Source organism: Hypanus sabinus, chromosome 20 (assembly GCF_030144855.1).
Source record: "Hypanus sabinus isolate sHypSab1 chromosome 20, sHypSab1.hap1, whole genome shotgun sequence".
Classification (NCBI taxonomy): Eukaryota; Metazoa; Chordata; class Chondrichthyes; order Myliobatiformes; family Dasyatidae; genus Hypanus; species Hypanus sabinus.
In genome coordinates this window covers 21815852-21832595 of record NC_082725.1, presented here as the reverse complement: position 1 = coordinate 21832595, position 16744 = coordinate 21815852, and the positions used below count along the sequence as shown (strand labels likewise).

The following is a 16744-nucleotide window of genomic DNA, read 5'->3' as shown; positions in this document are numbered from 1 at the left end:
AGCAACCAACTGACCTAAATGTGGCTTGCTTGTACAAACCCAAGGACCTGCAGATAGAGGATGTTTTGTCTGTGCTGAATCAATAATAAGTTTCACTGAGCAACAAAACACAGAAGAAAAGATTGTGTCCAAACCAGCTAAAGTCTCAGGCTAATTTGAATTGATCTCAACAAAAGATTCTCAGCCATTGAGAAACTGCTCTTCGTGAGACCAGTATTGCTATCACGTTAGAAAGTTGCTGAAGGAGAAATATGTTAATTTTCACAATGTATAACCATAAGCTTCCTGGGGTGGTCATTATTTAGCGATTATTGTGGATCGGCATATACTTTCATAAAATTTTCCATGAATGCTACATTTCAAAGTGTGTTGCATTGAAAGGGGGGAAAAAATCTTAATGAACGTTTCTTTTTACACAGAGCTATCACCAAATTGAAATGCATTACGCTATGTGGATAATTCCTCATTAACAAAAATGTTCTCCTCCCTTCCCAAAAAAAGTTACCAATGGAGCTGCAAAACTGCACTTTTGATCAAATCAGGCTTTTGAAATAAAATGGAGTAAAATATTTGTCAGATTTAGTATGTAAATCATCTTAAGTTCTTTCTTTCAGGTCCTCTTTATTTCATTAAATCCAACTTAAATCACAGACTAACGCCAGGAAAATATATCAGGCTTGTTAAACATCCTAGACAGCATATAGATTATTCAAGGGGAACAGTAAGTCCATTTTTTTTTGTTCTCTACCGCTTTCATTTTGCTCTTTATTCAGCTCCGTGTTAAATTTTACTTGATATGGCTACAGAGAAACAGCATGTGGTCTTTTTGCTGTGTTGATAAAAAATACAATCCACGTTGTTGTTGATGTAGTTGTACAAAAGACAGCCCAGCAGTGTGCTTTTCAAAGTAAAACAGTCAAATACTTCAAAGAAGTGCAACCATCTGTATTAAACATGGTCTACAGCTCATAAAAACATTCCTTGATTCAGGAGCTGTATTCTTTAAGGGAGGAACTGATCCCTATCTTCATTGCAAAATCCTACAAAAAGTAATGGATACAGCACAGTCCATCACAGGTAAAGCCCTCCCCATCAGTGAGCACGTTACACGGTACACTGTCGCAGGAAAGGAGCATCCATCATCAAGGACCGCCACCACCCAGGCCATGCTCTCCTCTCACTGTGGCCATCAGGAAAGAGGTACAGGACGCACACCACAAGGTTCAGAATCAGATATTTACCCCTCAGCCATCAGGCTCTTGAACCAGTGGGAATAACTTCACTCACTTTATCAGTGAACTGTTCCCTCACCCTAAGGACACACTTTCAGGACTCTTCATCTCATGTTCTTGATATTTATTGCTTTTTTTTTTCTCTTGTATTTGCAGTCTGTTGCCTTTTGCACATTGGTTGTGGTCTCTCATTGATTCTATTATATTTCTTGATTTTACTGAGTATGCCCACAAGAAAATGAATCTCAGGGTTGTATGTGGTGACATATATGCGCCTTGATAATAAATTTACTTTGAACTTTGAATTTAAATTTTCAACCATTAGTTCAAACAAAAGTTGTTGCAGTCAAATAAAACAGAATAGCATTGTGATAACTTAATCTGCCCTCTTACTTTTATGACTGCCTTATTTAATATTCATTTCAAGGGGAAAGCAATATAAGGACAGGGGAGTCCTCCTGAAATTGTAGTGTGCTTTGGTGAGAATATACCTGGAATATTGTCTGCAATTTTGTCCTTTGCATCTCAGGGGGAATATACTTGCTTGGAGTCAGTTGCCTCCTGAGGCAAGGGGGAAGCATATGAAGAGGGATTCAATAAGAGTGACCTATGCCTGCTGAGCAGGACTGACTGGGACTTACAAAATCTTGACGGCCATGTCTGGCATTACAGAGATGAGGGGCATGGTCTCAAGATAAAGGATCAGCTAATTAGGACGGAATGGAGAAATTGATGTGCTGAGTTGATGTTCGAACCTTGGAATTTTCTACCTCAAAGGATTGCAGTTGTTAGTTTATTGAATATGCTCAAGGCCTTGATCAACACATTTGCGAGCACTAAGGGAATCAGAGATGCAGGGAATGTGTGAGATATCAAGCCAAAGCAGACTAAGGTCCTAATGCTATCTCAGGTTAACCCAAGATATTCCATTGGGTCCTGATCAATACTTGCCTATTATTCAACAAGACAAAACAGATTATCTGGACATAATCTCATTGCAGTTTGTGGAAACTCACTCTACACAGATAAACCGGCATGTTTCAAGTATTATAGCAAATGACTGCATGTGAAAACAGTATTTTATTGGCTGCTAGCTGCTTTCAGACATCCAGAGGTTGTGAAATGCAACAGTTGAATTCAGGGGCATATCGAAGTGTGTAGGGGTGGAATGTTGTTTAGCAGATATGCAGGCCTTTCCACAATAATCTGATGAGATTATAGATGCGCACATGGACTTTCACCCAATAATTTGTCTTCCAATAACTTCCAATAAAGTTAAAGTCCTGTAAACACCCTGCACAAGTATAAGTCTTTTTGATAGTCATGGAGACATAAAAGATACTGGCTCTGATACTGGCTGTGTATATCCCAAAATCAAAATTACCTGCCCTCCCTCTTACAGTTGGTCATACAAAAGCTGCATTAGATGCGCAAACTTCAACGTGATTTTTCAATGTTAGGTCAATTTACAACACTTCTCCGAATTAAATTAAGATCACGCGAAGCATCAAAGACACAATGCAGTGGTTCAAAGTTAATGTTGAGTCATCATGTACGGCTCATTTTTGAACAATGAAGTATTTCTTCTACAGACATTCCCGCACAGTTTTGTATGCAGAAACATCAAATGCAACACTACTGGCATAATCTGATATTCTCAGAAATGCTTACTTGTAAGTTTAGTGTGGTTTTTGACTTGCTGCAACAACTTGCCTGAGACTTTCTACTCATTAAGCAGAGATCAGCCAAAACAAAATTGACAAAATCGAGGCTAGGCAAATTGAGCACTTCAATGCATTTTAAATAGATTTGAAGCATAGACCAGTTACGGTATATTGGGCCACACTTCAGTGAAAAGAATTTAGTTGAAATATTGCATCCAAACCTGTACACTCTAAATTGTTTAACCATTTCTTCAATTCTCTTAATGGCGTGAGATTATTCAGAGGAGGCACTAGAAGTGCAGTGAAGATGAGATTAACCTGCAGTTTTTTTTCTATTCATATCGGTCTCATTTTTAAAAAAAAACCAGAGGATTTTCTTGTAACTATCCACAAGTGTAGTGCTGTTGGCTTTTTCTACTCTCCGTAATCATTCGTAAACTGATTGGCTTGCAAGACTGTCTCAAGTCAATTGAAAGTCAAACACCTTTACCCAAGCCATATATAGGCCAGACGCAGACTCAGCAAGGGACACAAATTTCAATCCAAAAAAGGCATTTTGAACTGAATTTATGTTTTTACTTCTGTAGTTTTATGGTTACCATTACTAGCGTAAGTTTAAAAAAAAAATAACCTTAGCTCATTTAACTACTTAAGTTGCCCAGCCACAGTGGAGGGATTGGAAAACATATCTAGCCACATGGATCACAAATCTATCCCACAGGATTATTAACCCAGTAACAATAACTCGATTGGAGCAAAGTATGTAACCTATACTGGAGGGACCAAACAGACGTTCAGTGGCCACCAGCCAGACCAGCTCCATTCAGCCCACTAAAATGTTTCAGTTACCCGTCATTTTAATCCATCGATCCACTGCCACTGTGAACTCTTTGTCTTCATCCTCCTATATTTCCCAAATGATGTCCAACATGAACTGAAGAAATGTTAGACCTTCTAATTAACTCACTCATCATAACCATTGGGACTTAATATTATACTTATCAGCTTTAAATAACCAGCTTTTTATTTATCTTTAGATGTGACTGTATCTTGCAGCTTCATTCTGCCAGTGAACGCAGCTTTGGTTTGCACCCTATCGCCCCTACCCCTCCCTGCAACTTAAGGCACACTTGCTTTCCCCTTTTTCCAATGCCAATGATAGGTCCTTGGGCTGAAATATTGTCCCAATGATTCTTCCTGACCTGCTGAGTGCATCCAGCATCTTCTGCTTTTGTTTAGCATAACCACGCCCATACCTATCATGGCTAAGGTGATACTGATCCTTAGGTTTGGCTGGGTAAACAGGGCAAGGTGAAGGTTGGCAGCCGGTAGCCCACCTGTGCTTACACAGAGAGGAGGCTGGGCATTGGGACTTGAATGGGAGAATAACTCATGTAGAGCCAGCAAATGGAGCCCAGGCAGACGGCCATGGGGACTGAAGCTGAGGGAATGTGAGGCTCGATGGAGGTGCCACTAGGGTGTGCACTCATTGCTCGTGATGGATTATACATTTCCATCCCCATATTCTCTCACAAGAAAACAATGTGTTTACTCGTGGCGAAAACGGCAAAGGTCACAATTGTTTACTGTTAGCCAATAAGTGGACAGACCAACCTCTGGTGGCGACTGATTATGAGGTGTAAGAGCTGAATCAAGATATTTTAGACAGGAAAAAATGTAACTGAGTTGAGTTAACACAGATAATTACTCAGAATAAAAGATATTAAGAAGGACTGCACACATTGACAACACCATAAGTATTCTTTCCTTAAACAGTGATAAGATTGCAAATGAGTACCGACCTCAATAGCAAGAGGGAACTGGGGGAACATTAGCACTGCCATCGTCATTAACCTCAAAATGCTGCAGTATCATTAAGTATGTATGTTAATTAAGCTCCATCTAACCTTAAGTTAATCATATAAGACAGTCCTCACCTAATCCTGCCAGTTAAAAAATAGCAGAGTCATAAATCTTTGTAGTTTCTTGTCTTTGCGAAAGTGATTTTGAAAGTGAGGCTTCAACTTGTAGGTGCCAGTATATGTGTCCTAGGAATTAATAGGCTATTTAATCAAAGTTGAGAACAAGACATTCTATTAATTTATGTGAAATATTATTGTTACTCTCATGTGCCTGTTCGGTTCAAGGAATGCAATTGAACAGTACTTAAAACATTTTTACGCATGTAAGAACAAAAAGGAATTGCACAGTTTATTCTTCTAAATATTTTTAATTATGAATAACATTTATTTTGATATATAAAAAACAGCTTCAGAATCGCAAACAGAAAAAAAATTACTCCCCTCCTCAGTAGAAGAATTGAGGTAAAAAGTCAAATAAAGTAAGTAGACTCTCTGAGAGATACCAAACACAAACTACCAAGGTGTCACTTTTACAATGAAGGTACACTTGTAGCCAATAAGTAGCAATTTACCTGAGTAAGAAATGTTGTTGGATTTAAGTACCTTTCCGAGACTTACTGACAACCTGACCAATGCGCCACTGCAGTACTGAGGGGGAACATAGGACTCTTCAAGATGCAATCTTTTGGACACGTTAAACCATCTGCTCTCTCAAGTAATTGTACAAAGTACTATAGTCCTTTATTGAAGAGGAGTTTTTGGCTGGTATTTATAGGCTGAAAAGGGATTGTTACACTGCTATCTGTGTGTAAATTGGCTGTTGTAATTCCTGCATTACAATAATGACTACTTACAAATTATCAATGTTTTAAAATTTAATTAGGGCATTGCAAGGGAAAATATTTGACTACCTGAAACTATCAATAAGTATATGGTTCTCAGCTGCATTTTCAATGGAAGGTTTAAGAGCTTCTCCCAAGTTAAGTCCACATGGAAATGTAGCACCAGATGACAGAAGGAAAAATCATTTCCGTTGTACTCAGTACTGCCTTAACTTTGTGAGGCGCTCATGGCTCCACGAGGATTTTGTGATTGTACAAAGCATGTCCTGCTGACCTCACTGCTGTTGACCACGCGCAACATGGTGCCACCTGTGAGAATCAACCATGCCATAGACAAGTATCAAGGCACTGCCCACTGACCACCCTGATAAGCTTCTGATGGCACACAACTGTCCAAATTCTCCACTATTTCAAGCATTTCTGATGACAAGTTATTGCAAATAAATGAAGTGCACAAGGCAAAGAGTTCAGTGCACTACAGAACCACTGATGGACTTGGGTCTGAGTCTAGTGGCAATTCCATTGAGGTTAGGTTGTTTTTGTTTTGTATTGGAACAGAGCCATTATATGCCAGAAGGCGAGAATAGATTTGAAGAAGGTGATGATAACCTCACTAGTTGTGCTTTATGAACCCACCTCTTATCTTGCTAAAAGGCAGTGGCCTGGATGGCACCATCAAGCATTTTTGAGCTTCCCTGCTGCAGTGACCAGGTGCAAATCTGGAATGCAAAGAGACACTCAGTGTAGTTAGCCATCAGTTCACTGTGAAGCCACTGCCTAGGAGTTAGTGCAAACCAGCTTGGTAACATTGTCCATGGCCAGCCAAGGTAGATTAAAAGGACATCCAACAATCTCTTGCCTTTCTTGTGTCCACCATACATGTGCATTGCAGTATATTGTTGGGAATGCATGCTTGATTTTTCTTTGTCATCCTCACAGATTCTTCACAACTACCTTATCTTCTTTTGCAGGTCTAGGACTGATAAAGCTTGCCATTAATTGGATGAACACCATTAGATTTTCCTGGCAGTCAAGTGAAGAACTCTTCTCATATGAAAACCTCCTCAACCGAGCACTCAATAGAGATATTATTTGACCAAAGACTGTTATGCCTAGTTTCCAAAAACAGTTTGCAAAGTCTGAATCCCTTCCCTTTTAATCTCCACCAACTTTTCTTCTAACAATTGGCATGTTAATTTGCAATATAATGGGTAGTAAGTATATACAAGGATCCTGCCTACTTCTGTGTCTAGTTGATTTAGTGCAAGTACTGAATGTTCAGCCAGCAACCACAGTAGGGAACAACCAACATGATAAGATGCTGCATCATCGTGTGAAGAGAGGTTGGGTATGGAACCAATTTTTCGTGTTGGAAGAATACACTGGAACAGAACCTTTATACGTTGGCAAGGTAAGAGCAGGATATTGAAAGCACAAAGATTGATGTTAATCTCATTGGCTGCTTTATCTGAGCCCATCTTTAACCTTCTAGAAAGACAGAGACCAGGATTTATGAAAAATCATTGGCTGCCTTCTGCACAGCTGCCAATAATTCCCTATGTATCTAATGGGGGCTTTGGGATTATCAGGCAGATACTGAGATCCTGACATTTTTTGTAGCTGTGTGAGGTATGTTTTCACAACAGGTCTTGGGCGTTAATCAACTCATTGTGGGAGTGCAAAACTGTGGCAATTTACCAGCCATTATAATGAGGCATCCATTTAAACTGATAGGCCATGGAAGATGCAATGCAGATAGATTCTCCATAGATTTCAATGGAGGTCAGCCACTAAAGAATTAGTATTATCATATTATTTTTCCAATTAATTAAGTTTTGTTAAATGCTTGCCAAATGGATTTTAGCAAGGCCTTTGATAAGGTTCTTCATTGCAGGCTGGTCCACCAGGTTAAATCCAGTGTGAATTAGCAAATTTGATACAAAATTGCCTTGGTGGTAGGAGGGGACAGCTGCTTTGGAGGGTTGCTTTTCAAATTGGAGACCTGTGGCTAGTGGCGTGATGCAGAGGTCAGTGCTGGGTCCTCTGTTGTTCGTCAGATATTTGATTTGGATGTCAATGTACGTGGGAAGGTTAGAAAGTTTGCAGATAGTTACAAAATAGGAAAGTGAAGAAGTTTGCCTAAGGTTACAACAGGATACGGACCAACTGGGAAACTGAACAAAGGAATGGTAGATGGAACTTAATTCAGACAGGTACAGAGTGAAGTTAGAGTAAGAGACATCATACGCCATAAATAAGAGAGCCTTCAGGGGTTGCTTAAAGGAGAGATCTATGGGCACAAGTACCTATTCCTCTGAAAGTAGCAACACAGACAGGCAGGATACAAGGTGTATGGTAAATGTTGGTTAGGCAACACTTGGGGAGTATTGCGTGCATTTCTGGCCACCACTCTATAGGAAGGATGTGATTAAACTAGATAGGGGATGTGTGTAGTGCAGGCCTCTGTCAGTCTCGATAGACCATGGATTTGCACCTTGGAAAGTTTCCAGGGCGCAAGCCTGGGCAAAGTTTATTTTTATGGAAGACAGGCAGTTGCCCAAGTGGCAAGTCTCCCCTCTCCACGCCACCGATGTTGTCCAAGGGAAGGGTATCAGGCCGATACAGCTTGGCACTGGTGTCGTCGCAGAGCAATGTGTGGTTAAGTGCCTTGCTCAACGATACACACACAGCCTCAGCCAAGGCTCGAACCAGCGAGCTTCGGATCACTAGACGAACGCCTTAACTATTTGCCAACACAGACAGGGTGTAGAAAGTATTCTCAAGGAATGGAGATTTGAGTTAACAGGAGAGATTGAATAGGTTGGATCTGTTTACCCAGGGGCAGAGGAGGGTGGAAGATAAATTGATAGAACTATTCCAAATTTTGAGAGACATAAATAAAATATATAGCCAATATCCATTTCTCATGGTGTCGGGGTCTAACCAGAGGGCTTAAGTCTGAGGTGAGGGGGAGGAAGTTCTGAGGAGACATGAAGGGTCAGTTTTTCACACAAAGAATATTTTCTCTCTGGAATGAGTTGCCCCAGGAGGTGGTGGAGGCTGGAAGAGTAATAACATTTAAGAGACATTTTGACAGGTACTTGAATGAACAAAGCATAGGGGAATATAGAATGAATGAGGGCATAGGGGCATAATGGGATTTTGTGTCTGGTGGTTCATATCTACACAATCTTATAGAGTTTTTCGAGGAAGTTACCAGGAAAAGATTCATTTCATAGCTTGTCACACCAGACAGTCAGCCATTCTTATCTGGCGCGTGGTGTCAGCATCGGTCTCCTTTCGGATTAACTGGGTCACGGTATGGACGTTCCTGACTCGACCCTTGTTTTTTTACGAGTCCGAGTGGCCAGCTCGGCGCTCAACCCGGAACAGATGGAAAGCGTGCCCGGGGGGTGGGTGATGGTGGGGGCTGACTGGATTCAAATTTGGGAGCATTCGCTCCGGAGTCCGGCTAGTCAAGAAGGTTCAGTTGCTCAGCATTCAGGATGTGAATTCAACTTCAACATTTATGAGAAATTTGGATAGGTACATGGATGGGAGGGATCTAGACGGCTACATGAGTAGGCAGATTAATGGTTCACCATAGACTAGATGGGCCAAAGTACCTGTTTCTATGCTGTAGTGTTCTATAACTCTAAGAATTCAGGCAAGGTGAATTGGTATAGACAGGCCTGATGCTCAACATAGAAGCCATGGGCCAAGAGCTTGTCTCAGTGTTGTATAAAACCAGAAAGCACTGAAAATGCTCAACAAGTCAGCATTTTTGTAAATTTATACATTTAAATGCATAGACTGAAGAGTTTCTGGAGATGCTGGAAATCCAGAGCAACACACACAAAATACCAGAGGAACTCAGCAGGTCAGGAAGCATCTATGGAAATGAGTAAGCAGTTGACGTTTTGAGCCGAGACCCTACTTCAGGATTTCATGGATGCTGCCTGACCTGCTGAGTTCTTCCAGCGTTTGGTGTCCATTTAATTGCATACCTCTGTTTTTCCTTCAAAGCCTCAGCATTACAATTCCTTCAATAATTTACCAAGGTATCTTTTGGGCATCACAAGTGAATCTACTTCCAAGTGTTGCATTCCAGTTCACAGCTCAGCATGTCAAAAGCTGTTCCTGTCGAGACCTCCAGTTGCCTCTTAATTACTTTAAAAACATGTCCTCGAGTCATCAGTCCTACTGTCACCAGAAAGATTGCCTCCTTATTTACTCTATCAAAAGAATCTGAATGTAAAAATTTATCCTCTATGGTATAAAAGATGGGGATCAAATTGTTGTGTAAAGGAGCAAGTAACTCTGTTTTGCAGCCTCCACTGATATACCTACTGCGAGTAAAAGGAAGGCAGAGGGGTGGAAAAGAATGAGGAGATAAAAGGTGAGGAAATCAGTTTTAATAAAAACCAATCTATCGTTGTGTGCTTTTAGCTTCATTCAGACATGGACAAAGGAGAAGGCTCTGTCAGATACATCCTGTCTGGTGATGGAGCAGGTACTGTTTTCACCATTGATGACAACACTGGAGATATCCACGCAGTACAGAGACTGGATCGGGAAGAGAAATCTCACTATACTCTGCGTGCCCAAGCCTTGGACAGATGGACTGGTCAGCCGATGGAACCGGAGTCTGAATTCATCATAAAGATCCAGGATATCAATGACAACGAACCAAAATTTCTTGATGGACCTTATGTAGCCAATGTTCCTGAAATGTCCCCAATAGGTAAGGAATCATTCGTAAAGCAGCTTCTTTAATGGTAGTTCTAAGTTTAGGATATTCTTGTAATTGATCATATAAGCCAAGCAGAAATTTCCATTTGTCTCATTTTAACAATATTGCAAGTATAAGAGTGATAGCCAATGTAACTTGTAAAATTTAATTGAGCCCGTATCATACATACAATAAAAAAACAGAAATTGCTGTAAGTACTCAGCAGGCCAGGCAGTATTTGTGAAGAGAGAGAGTTAACTTTTCAGTTCAATTATCTTTTAATAGGGCAAAGTTAGAAATGAAACAGACTTGAAGTTGCAGAGAACGTGGAAGGCATGGATGGGAAAAAAGGGAATGCTCTTTGATAGGGTGAGACCAGAAGAGATTGAATAGTATAAAACTAAGTGAATGATAAAAGGAATATCATTGGGAAGCAAAAATGGGAGGAGACAGATGAAATTTGAGGGAATAAAAACTATAAATGCTGGAAATTTGGGGACAAAGTCGGAATGACTGATGATTTGAAATTATTGAATCAGTATTGAATCAGGTGTTACAATCAACTCTTGTTGAACAAGCAGGTACCTGAAAATAGAGAAGGAACTGGTTCTGAAAGAAGAGTGAATTAGAGCTTCCAAGAAAGAAAAGTCACGTGTCTGGTATTAAAATTTACAAAGGATATTCCTTTGAATATGAAGTCTGCTGACTTGGAAGTTGAGGACTAGGTCCTTCCTCTGGGTGTGAGTAAAGAGGGTGAGGGAAGGAGTGCAGGAAATAGAGATGATGTATCCAGAGCATCATCAATTATGGTAGAGGGAGAATATCATTTGGGGAAAATGGAAAGTATATTGCAAGCACTAAAGTGGAAAGTTGTCGTTGGTAACTAACTGAACACTAACAATTCATGTTGGTTAGTCAATCACACTTCTTTTACTTGTTCGCAAGGAGGACATTTCAGCCCCTCACTAAACCATTCTGAACTTTTTTTCTGGAAGTGGGTGGGGGTCTTTAGGGTTTTCATGTTTTAACTATCACTCCTTCTTCAGAGCACCCTTCTGTTTTTGTGGATGTCTGCAAAGGACAAAAATTTAAGGATGTATATTGCATACATTTAAATAAAGAAATGTCATTTTTATATAGAAATTGACTAGACGGATACCAATATTGATTAAATAGGAACTTTGTGCACTTCTGAATCTTAGCATTTGCATATTTAAGTATCAATTACAATACATGTTACAGGTGTTAATAACCAATTAAAACTATGTGCTAAAGGCCAATTCTACTTGGGAATTAGGAAGATACTACTCAATAATAAGTGTTGCCTTGGAATCTTTTGTTTGCATTTTTATCTTGTCTCAGTGTGCTTGGTGACCTTGGTCCACAGGTTTGTACAAAGGAGAGTACGGCTTTCAAGGGCCATGTTCAGACTCAGTGAGAGCATTATGACTGCTCACAGTCTCTCTCAGCTTATCATCTTGACTCTTGCCTTACTGAACTTCCATACTTATAAAAGGCTATACAAGGGGGAGTTGAACTCTCAAGTGTTTAGTTCAGCTTGAGACCATACAGTGCCTGCACTCTATTCGGCCATCAAACCATATTAACCCTTGCCTTGCTGCAGCATCCACAAGGTGACACCAATAGAGGTGGGGAAACTGGGAGAATGCAGTAGCGTTCTTGTCGGACAGGTGGGGCGGGGGCGGGGGTGGGGGTGGGACATGCAGTGAATGCGTCTGTAACATTTTTGCTTCTCTTCACAAACAAATCTTGGTGCACTCAAAAGGACTGTTGCCTTTTATAATGTTAACCCTTTTCTCCAGCTGCATATCACACCCTGGAAGTACATTTGCGATTGGAGTCAAGCATTCCTCAAACCTAACGTTCCTTTCAGTTGTATTTTGCCCAGTGTTCTGGCATTTCCAAGTTATTGTGTCACGCTCACAATCAATGTTTTTGGCAGTATTCTAACCCTTTCAAAAAGGTGTGTGTTTCATTGACAAGGCTAGAATTTAATTGTTCTATTTTGCCTTAAAAATTGCTGGAGCATTTGCACCAAAGGGACTCCCACAATGCTATTGGGTGGAGAGCTCTGGGGTTTAGACTGCACAATGATGAAAGAGTGCAGAGGATCTGGAGGAGCAGGTGCATGGTTGTCCCAAAGGTATAGGTATATAGTCTCAGAGAGCAGTTTCGGGCCCTATATCTGAGAAAGGATGAGCTGGCATTGGAGAGCATCCAAAGGAAGTTTACAAGACTGATCCTGGGAATGAAAGGGCTAACAGTATTAGTGGTTAATGCAACACTATTACAGCTCAGGGTGTCAGAGTTCATTTCCAATGTCCTGCACTGGGAGTCTCTGGATGACCTCCAAATTGAATGCATGGGTTTTCCCTGGGTGCTCCAGTTACCACTCACAGTCCAAAGGCATACCAGGCAGGTTAATTGGTCATTGTAAATTGTCCTACAATTAAGTTAGAGTTAAATCAAAGTTGTAGGGGATTGCTAGGATGGTGCAACTCGAAGGGCCAGAAGGACCTATTCTGCACGGTTCACAAAATTTTAAAAAAATAAATAAATTATAGCGATATGTTATCAACTTTCCATACAACTGATTGCATCTAAGGTTGAAGGTAGAAAGAGAACAATAAATTCTCTTTATAAGATGTTTGCTGCTGTTGTGGAATTAAACACAATCACACAATTCAGCTTCACTTTGCTTCAAATATTGCAACATTTCATCCTTCTTCTCATTTGATGACCGATTCCCTTTGTTGCAATGTGGCTCGGTAGTGTAGTAGTTAGCACAATGCTTTACAGCTCCAGCGACCCAGGTTCAATTCCCACCGCTGCCTGTAAGGAGGTTGTATGTTCTCCCTGTGACCATGTGGGTTTCCTCCTGGTGCACCAGTTTCCTCCTGCAGTCCAAAGATGTGCCAGTTGGCAGGTTAATTAGGCATTGTAAATTGTCCCGTGAGTAGGCTAGGATTAAATTGGGGGATTACTGGGTGGCGTAGTTCAAAGGTCTGGAAGGGCCTATTACACATTGTATTGCTAAATAAATAAACAAATTCTGGTTAGATTTAATTCTATCCCTGGCCCTCATGTTAGAAGATAGAACACTCCAGTACAGTACAGGTCCTTTGGTGCATGCTGTTGCACCAACCTTTTAACCGTTCTTCCACTTCATATGGGGTTGCTAACAAGGTTTTTGCTATTATTTCAAAATATGCATACTTTTTATGAATTAAGCTATTCTTAAGTTATGTTAATTACATTTTTGTAAAGCATGTAAGGTAGAAAAAGTCAACATTTTCATTACGACTCATTAATGTGAGTATTTTAATAGTTAGCATTGGTTTAATTAATGTGCACAGTCCGGAGGGCATGGGATCTGGCCCTTTTCATTGCAGTAGCTGCACCCACCTTCAGAACGTTCCTCAGCACACAGTCTTGTACCTCAGAACGTGGCATTTTGCCGCACTTGTTTATGGACAACATCTTGCTCTGGAAGGTGAAGAGTTTCAGATGGACCAAGGGGCGTCTTCATTGCAGTGATCGTTTCCCAACAATTGATGAAATTTCAAAATGCATACTTGACAGCAATCTATAGCAGTGCAGAGTACCATAAAATGCACCCATTCTGGATAAATCTCGACAGACATCTCTATGCCTTTTCCCAGACCGTCTGGACAAACTCAACTTCTCCAAGGAGCCAAGGCTGGCACTTATCACCCATCTCTAATTGCTCTTAAACTACAACGCATTCTAAGCCTCTTCAGAGGGAACTTAGAATTGATCACATTATCATGCACATGGATCAAGACTCAAATACACTGGTGAAAATGAATGACTTTCACCTTCATAAGATATGATTAAACCAGACAGGTTTTATAGTAATCCACTAGTTTAATGATCATTACTGGTGTTAGCTTTGCATTTTCAATTAGTCAATTGCATTTATAATTCTTTGTTATCCTAGTGAGATTTGAACTCTTCTCCAAATGATCAGATCAGGCTTCTGGATCCAAAATTGTAAATACTCTGGTCCCATACAATGAAGGTCTAATAACAGCAAATGAGTTTAATTTCAAGGGTTAATATTTTATTAGTTAAAGGTCTGAGCTTTTGATAGTCATGTCGTCACTTGTGCTAGTGAGCTTGGAGTGAGGGGTGTAAGAGCTCATACTGTGGGCCAGGTTGTGCCAAGGTTCAAGATTATTGGTGTGGATGAGCAGGAGGAAACAAGAGAGACCAGGTGTGGTTCAGAATATTCCTCCTGAACTCACTGATGGCACCTGGGGCTCAGTTGGTTACACTCTTTTCTTCTCAACTAAAAGATTCCAGGTTTGAGTTAAACTTGAAGGTCTTGAGGAGAAAGTTAAACCAACCTTGGACCTCAAGTCTAGAGCATAATAGCGCTACCCTTTTGGTCAGGTTGTCCTCAGAATAAGATTTAGGTTTATCTTTTTGATAGGCGTTCATAGTTCAATGAAGCTTGGATTTCAGCTGCAGATTTGCAAACACATATGCCACTGTTTTGGATAATTCGTACCTTTGATGCAGGACAGATTTTTGTCTTGAAGAGTTTGCATTAGAGAAAAGGCAAGCCCATGGAAGACTTTGAAAGGCAGGATAAAAAATTCAAACTTAAGACATTGTCAGTATTAGTCAGAAGTGATGAATGGGCAGGGGAGCAAGGTGTCAACCTGGCTGCAGGAAGCAGACCTTCAATGTGAAACAGCACAGGAATTAAGGCTTCTTCAAGGAAAGTACTGGATTAGTGAAGTCTGCAGGTCACCAACACATGGGCAAGGGTCATATTGCAACTGAGATGTGGCATGGTATGTTATCCAGATGGAAGAAGACAATGTATCTGTTGGAACTAATAGGTGTCATGAATCATGACTGCCTTACTTATGAATTGGAGAACTCATGGTCATAAGCAGATGCCATCACAGAATGCAGTACCCAGATAGATAAATAACAAAAGTGGAAAAGGGCTCATTAAGCCACCATGAAGATTTTTCATTTAACTCTTGTAACTCTTTGGACCCCGAGGTAGAAATTTGTCTTTGAACACATGTACCAAATACCACGGCTTGATATTCATGAGAAGTAATAAGATGCCTGAAGTAATTATAATTGGTTTGACAAACACCAAAGAAATGTTCCATGGCTACTGTCAGGGATAAGTGGATTAATAAGTGATTTTTCATCCAGTTTGCATTTTCCAAAACTATGTTGCTCACCTTAAACACTTATTATCAATGTAAATCGTAAAAATCTATAATGATTCAGATTTATCACATGTACATCAACGTATATAGTGAAAGGCATCATTTGCATTAAGAGCAAACATTACCAAAGAAGAGATGGGCAACCCACAAGTGTTACCAGACATTCCGATGCCAATACAGCAGGCCCACAATACTCAGCAGAACAACACAAGCAACAAAATAAAGCAAAACAACAGAAGCAAAACCTGCCCCTTTCTCACCCTCTCACCCAGTCACAGACACAGGTAGGACTCCAACCCCAAGTCGGCCCAGCACTGGGCCTGCAGTCCTTGGCCCCGGACTCTCAGACTCACATTCATATGTCATAAGTATTAAGCCGCATCATTATTTGACGTTGTGATTGGGGCCAGAAAACCTTCTCTCCAAAACAGGCAACAAGCCTCTGCGTTCTATAAAGATTCAGAAAAAGCAGGGGAGAATTCTCTATTCTGTGAGAATGAATTAATGAGAAGAAGCCTGAGGGCCAGATGAACTGTCTCAATCTAAAATGCCGACTGTCCATTTCCATCTAAAGATGGTGCTCGACCCGCCGAGTTCCGCTGGCAGCTCATTCCTTTTGCTGCAGGGGAAATGATAACAATTCACCACTGCCCGTTTTACAGGATAGTGTCATCGAAACTTCTCCAACAATTTCCTTGTGCTAACCAAGCTAAGTAAACTAGCCAAAAGGAGGTCGTCCCTTTCGAGCAAAGGTGAGGGAGAATTTCTTTCACCAGGAAGTGGTGAATCTGAGAAACTCATTGCTACAGACGGCTGTGGAGGCCAAGTCATTAGGTGCATTTAAAGCAGAGGTTGTGAGGTACTTAATCAGTAAGGGTATCAAAAGTTATGATGAGAATGGAGTTGGAATGGAAAATAAGTCAACCACGTTGGAATGCTGGAGCAGACGCGAAAGGCTAGTTCTGCTCCTATGTCTTAAAGAAATTCTCTCATTCCCAAATTAACAAAACTGCGCTTCCCTTTCTTCTCTGCTCAGGTACGTCAGTAATACAACTCACAGCGAGTGATGCTGATGATCCCACATATGGAAACAGTGCACGAGTGGTTTACAGCATCCTCCAGGGACAGCCATATTTCTCAGTGGAAGCAAGGACAGGTATGCAATAACAGAG

General features: G+C 40.6%; 1 protein-coding gene and 1 long non-coding RNA gene across 3 annotated transcripts in view; one reads left to right on the top strand and one right to left on the bottom strand.

The window, feature by feature from the left end:
* LOC132378369 (cadherin-20-like) overlaps nt 1-16744 on the top strand; it is a 183070-nt gene that overhangs the window by 112484 nt on the left and 53842 nt on the right. Inside the window, exons 2-4 of one of the 2 annotated variants that reach the window (XM_059945233.1) lie at nt 6572-7011; nt 10050-10344; nt 16609-16728. In XM_059945233.1, coding sequence (XP_059801216.1) covers nt 6790-7011; nt 10050-10344; nt 16609-16728 — 637 coding nt within the window. In that variant the 5' untranslated portion in view covers nt 6572-6789. Of the gene's footprint in view, nt 1-5214; nt 7012-10049; nt 10345-16608; nt 16729-16744 lie in introns of those variants that run through there. The other variant, XM_059945234.1, reaches the window with a different exon arrangement.
* Nucleotides 1-16744, bottom strand: part of LOC132378370 (uncharacterized) — a 31164-nt gene that overhangs the window by 1189 nt on the left and 13231 nt on the right. The window lies entirely within an intron of this gene.